The sequence below is a fragment of the Branchiostoma floridae genome, chromosome 1, assembly GCF_000003815.2.
Source record: "Branchiostoma floridae strain S238N-H82 chromosome 1, Bfl_VNyyK, whole genome shotgun sequence".
In the NCBI taxonomy this organism is placed as follows: Eukaryota; Metazoa; Chordata; class Leptocardii; order Amphioxiformes; family Branchiostomatidae; genus Branchiostoma; species Branchiostoma floridae.
The window spans coordinates 4,130,016-4,136,090 of record NC_049979.1 but is presented as its reverse complement, the minus strand read 5'-3'; the positions used below and the strand labels follow the sequence as shown (position 1 = coordinate 4,136,090).

Here is a 6,075-nt window from a genome sequence, read left to right as displayed (position 1 = left end):
ACTTCTTCCACGCGTTGACATGACTTGGAAGAAGTGAGAGCAGAGAACAAGGGTAGACCAGGGACAATGGTACAGCTCACATACCAACCTACATGTACCTTCCAAGTGAGGGAGAAGGAAGCAACAAACATTTCATCAGTACGAGCAATAGCTGTTGTTGTATATATCCGGGGTATTCGAAGGCTGGTGCCTACCAGGATGTGAGTAGATTGGATTAGAAATTGATATTTAAATTAGCAGGTCAAATTACAGGTCAATATTCTGCAAAACACCTGTTTTTGCCTACCACTGCGTCATCGTGACATCATCGCGATCACTCGTATAGGCCAAAACAAGTAAATTTTATGGAGGAAAATCATGATTAAATCCTCTTCAGATGGCAGAAATAATGAGAGGGAAAAAACAAAGAAGATGGCCTAATTTTCAATAGCCACCACAAACATTGCAACAAGCATTGTAGCGACAAAAAATACTGTAGCACAGCCAATGTGTTATTCAAGAAGTGCACTTCAGTGTATAGTGATACCAGTGTGGCAGCCTGGTATTATTTACCAAGTTGGTACACTCAATGGCTTCCATATTGGTGCCACTTTTACAACTATCCAACTCGTTTCATATCTACAACTACAGTCATGGCTACCTGGCTACCTCACTATTGTCACTTTTAGGAGCACATCAGCGTCCCAAACTTATCAGACAAAGATAAAGACTTACCAAGAGACAGTGTGCTGAAGAAATGTCTGTACAACAGACTGAAATAGCCTTTACTTTGTGTCGTACCAGATCTCAGTCTCCACACATTGTTTATCAGCTCCAGGCCTTCTGGCTACTTCTGAGAAACTCTCTCCAGATGTAAAATTGTCATCTTTGCCCTCCGTCTTGGTCCCCTCCTGGGCCCTACCATTCCACACACTTATGTGGGGGGTTTGGGTTTGTCCCACTTAAACATAACAGTGTGAACCTGTGGCAGTGGTACCTGGTGTGGCAACCCTCTATTAAACTGTGCAATATGTTTTCCCGTATAAATTATAATATGAATTCTATGCAAGTTCTCATTTCTCGACTGTTGCTTTGAATGCTCTCAATTGACAATCAGCAAGACGTTAGTACTGTAAATGCAGAAATGTTCGTGGTGGTTGCCACTTCACCATGAACTTAAAACCACTGCGAACATTTTGCCATTATAGTTTTAGACTACAGTCTATGGCGCTACCGCAAACTTAAAACCACAGCGAAAATTTCTTTTTCCCACTAACACAAAATTAAATCCCCGTGATATCAAATGCATTTACAGTATTAGTATGTTGGAAATGTAAGTAAGAATTGACGGAAGATGATTGTTTGTTTCAGAGTTTTTTGAGGAGTGCGCCCAGGAGGCAAGGGTGGATGCAGACAAGCCCGTCATCATGAAGAACGCTCTCCACGCACGCAAGAACTACGTCCGCAAGGCCGCCACCATCCGCTTCAAGAGGACCAAGTCTACCAGCAGCGCCAGTGGTGAGTCGGAGGCGCTGCGGAAAACTTGCTCCGTTATACTACTTAGTTACCAGTCTCTAAAAGTCTTTCTACAGCAACAGGTTTCCTTGGACTGTCAAAGTATGGACCTCCTGCATGTTAGCACTTATCTTCAAGCCTTCAAAACCAAGCAGGATTATCCCTCCAGTCTTTAACTAAGTTCATTGCCTATAGAAGTGGTCAAAGGCGGTGATGCTGCTGCTAAGTCGTCTATTTTCAGATTAAATGCCTCACGTATTTTATTTGTTGGTTCTCGTATTATATAAAAATATTGCTATAAAAAGAGTCTGAGGGCTGTACCTAAGGTTTCAGGGAGTGCATATTCAAAATGTACATGATACAAGTTTTCCTCCCTGGGTCTTCTATTTTCATCTTGACCAATAGCCAAACTTTTACTCCAGACTGACTGAGAACCAAGAAAATAAATAGATTTGGCCTTACAGTGGCATGGAAACCAGATAGTCTGTTTATAAGTACTAGTAGTAGCTAACTTGCTTTTTCACACTATGGAGCATGCATATGAGAAGCCTGGCATGGTTTTGATTGACTTTGTTGTTGTTGTGTTTCTGATGGTAGGCATATGAACCAAGTTTACCAAATATTCAAGCAGTGTCTCTTAAACCACTCTCCATTGACAGTGACTTAAACTTTATGAGAACTAGAGACTTGCCGAGGTTTTCTCTCTAGTGTTGTGAATGTTTTACCACATGTCGATGATCATACGAAATTTTCTCCCCAAGGCTTGAAGACGTCAAGAAAAGTCAAACCTGCGGCTGGGGACAAAATCAACACGACATTCTGAGGACCGCAGACGGTTGGTAGCCATGGCAACTCGGCACCTCAGATTCATCCTTTTTTTCTCTTTCTTTTTTTGCTTAGGGAGGGTCAGGGGTCATTGTGGTGGTTCCTACTCATTCCATCTTCTGGCATTGCTTGTCTTGTTGTGGTGATGTGTTGTCATGGTGATGTGTTGTCATGGTGATGTGCTGTCATGGTGATGTGTTGTCATGGTGATAAGATGAAATGTTGGCAATGCATGATGGGATGGTTTATCTTGCCCAGTATGCACTGTTCTGGAAGCTTTCTAAACCAAGTCTGAGTCTTGCATGCCTGTGAACATCAGTGGTTGATGCATGACATGTGTAACATTTTGAGCTAATCCAGTGTTTACATGCGGTCATAACTGTAAATGTTTTGATGCTTGTGAACGTATAACTTACAGCAGCTGCTTAGACTCTGTCAGCCCTGTGTTGACAGAGTGTTGAGACAGATCATGATCAGAACTAAACTTTTATCCGACGCCATGAGGGTGATCATTTTGACTCTCCTCCTCATCCCTAAATCACATCACATCATTGCTGGAAACAAACCACACTAACTTGCATGTTGTTAAAAGGCTACACGTGTGTTTCAGTGAAACCAAGCAGCACCTTTAGCATGTTCTACATGTTTTTTTTCTCCCTTTTCTCCTGAAATTTACACAACGATGATGTTTGATGTGTTTTCCAGCCTCCTCCTCCAGACACAAGGGTCCGTTCAGCCCCTGCTCGGCAAGCCGGGCAGCTCGTATGGTGACCTCTGACCCCCAGCTGAGGCACAGCATGATCGGAACCCTGGCGGAGGTGGAGAGGGACCTGCAGGTCATGTACAAGGACCAAGTGTAACAGCGCCTTCTAGCAACCGTGTTGGGTACTGCAAGTACAGTAGAACAGCATGGAATATTTCCTTCATATTGTCAGTTTCTGTACAGAACAAAATATGTGTAGTTGTCATCCTCAACAAGTAGTTATGACTGATCTAGTTACAAATAGTTGAATAGTGATTATGTAAATGAGGTATTTAATTGGATTAAGAGTAATGCAAAACAATTACATTTATAATCAAGAAAGTTATTTCGCAAGAGATTTTATGTTTGAAAGGCAAAAGCCACAAAAGACATATCCTTATGTGGATCTGGAAAAAAATTATTCAGGAAGGTACTAGGGTGTTTTAGATTCAATGTCATATCTTTATGTATTCTATCACTTTTTATGTATGTACACTTGATGTTTTATTTCTTTTATGGGGAAGTGCAAAATGATAAGCTAGGAAAGCTTGCAGGTTTGTGTAGTAGAAATCTGCTTTCTGATGGAAAAAAAGGTGCAAATTTTACATTCATGTGTTGTAGCTTTGTAGGTATGCCCACGTGATATCTTTGTAGGAAATGCATTTAGTTTTGTATAGCAGGGTGGGGAAATTACCCTAGCAGGCAAGGCTGGTACTGCAGGCTGTAAGGCTTGAACCTTTGTGAATTTATGACAGCAACAATTTTGACTAGGCTTTCTTGTGCCTTGGCAGGCATTACAAACGCTGGGAATCATACCAAAACTCGTAGGTCTCCAAAGTTAACTTTGATCACAGCAAAGAAACTTGCACTGAATTTTCAGCCATCTGTACTCCAGCCATCGTCATGTTTGAATGACCAATAATTTAGGCAAAGTGACCTTACAAACATGTGTGATATCAGCAATTTAGTCTAAAGTTATTACATTGCCCACTGTTTCTATCCAGCTCTGAGGTATAAGCCTTCTTAATGTGTGCCTGCTTGCCTTTTTCTGTAGGATGTCATCTATTCTTTGGATTCCACATAATTCATAGGCAGACAGCTCAAATTCAACGTAAACGTAATCAGTGCATTCGATGTAGAGTGTAGTTTAGCCTAAATCGAAGCCTGCTTTCCAAATTCCACATAAAATGTGCCTGCTGCCTTTTATAAATTTAGCAGAGTGTTGATGATGATGGTGAGCAGAGCATTGATGTTATTAAAGGCACATGCAGCGTCCTATACATATACTCTATTGTCATATACATAGTAAGCATGGCTGTGCCAAGAAGCTGAGGGAAAACTATTTCAAACTGTAGAGGATAGCAAAAAAACCTCAACCCTTCCAATAACAGTGTCAACTAGAACTAGAATTTTGTATGAAACAAGATGTGCCAAGTCAGTCTCCAAAGCACTGATGGAAGATCGTTCTAAATGTGCAAACATTCACAATCATAGAACTTGATGGAAATTACTCTGTAATATCCAAAATTAATAATCTACTATAGTACATGTACGTCAGTAGCACAGCCGAGCTGATAGTTAAAACAACCCATAAGACTCTGACATGTAGGGCATGTGACGCCATATCAATTCATGGTTTTGGTTCTTGAACAATTTCTAACAACAACAAAAAATGAAGAAAGAGGATATGATGAAAACAATTGGCTGAGGGGAAAGCATTTCAGATTTCAAACATGCCAGTGAGACTGTGTTTTCGTGCAGTGTTTGTTGGTCGTGCAGTTTTTGCATTACAGTACCCAGGAAACCAGACTTGAGCCAGGGTGGGCAGAGAATTTGTTTGTCAGCCAAGGTAGTTCTTACTGTCCTAACTAGGCCAGCAACTCTCCCTGCATGACTCCTCCCCGGAGTGCTCATTTAAGGTCCTCGGGAAGACCTGCCTCGGCTGCCAAACAGATTCCCTGCCGACCCTGGCTTAAGTCTGGTTTCCAAGGTACAGTATCCGTACAGGGGGAATCCGAGAAGCAACAAATCAAATTGCTGTGGCCTAAGAATGAGTTTTTCCCACTGATGACAAAAACATGAATGGCGCCTTCTTCCCAACAGCCTTAGGGACTGTGTAAGCTACTCTCTGTATATACCCGTACCATGGCCAAGTCATTTCAGTGGCAATTTTTATTGATGTGTACATTTCTTATGACACAAATTCCCAGGTGACTGTGATTGTATTGTATTGTGGGTGTATAATGTATTCTATCAACATGCAGTTGATGTGTACAGATTTCAAATGCATTTTAATCAGGAAACAATTGGTCAAGTTTATACAGTTTAGCTAGAGGCAGACTACTGTCAATGTGTCCATTGAATGAATGATTGTACAAATACAAAATCAGGTGGAGTCCTTGGTGTCTAATTGCTTGAGTGCATTTACTTCCATTATATAACTTTCCCGAAGCAAGCAACAACTTAAAATCTTATATTAAAACTAGAGATCCACAACCTCATACCTTTGCCAAATGATTTTAAACTATAGTTTTTCATTTATGCAAATAAGGTTCTATTTTGCAAATTAGGTCATTATTTTAATAATTTATATTCAACAATATTTAACAAGTCTGGTGGGGACTATAAGTCAACAAAAGAAATGAAAAACAAAACCTTTGCGAATGACAGGTTCATTTATTTTCCCTTTGTAATTCTTGTGTCACTAAGTGTGGCTCTGGTGGTTATACTTAATCGTTCATTACAACAATCCTTACCATACATGAAAAATGAGAAAATTGGAAATGTTTGCGAATATAGAATGATGTAAAAATAGTTTTACTCAACAAAGATTGACAACACGAGTTTGCATCGCAGGTCGATCTGATATGTTTCAGCTGTCTGGATGCCAGAAATACTTACCGAGAAGGCACACCCGTTTGGCAAATGTGAGCTGTTACAACCCTATATAATTCAACGCAATCATAAACTGTACACCAACAAACGATCCGTGTATTTACAGGTCTAAAAATACA

At 40.5% G+C, this 6,075-nt stretch overlaps 1 protein-coding gene across 1 annotated transcript in view; it reads left to right on the top strand.

The window, feature by feature from the left end:
- LOC118424466 (lipoxygenase homology domain-containing protein 1-like) overlaps positions 1-3,926 on the top strand; it is a gene marked incomplete in the record, with an annotated part of 70,418 nt that extends 66,492 nt beyond the window's left edge. The window contains 2 exon segments of the mRNA XM_035833038.1: positions 1,351-1,497; positions 3,025-3,926. Of these exon segments, the coding sequence (XP_035688931.1) occupies positions 1,351-1,497; positions 3,025-3,179 (302 nt within the window).
- Between the last annotated feature and the right edge of the window lie 2,149 nt (positions 3,927-6,075).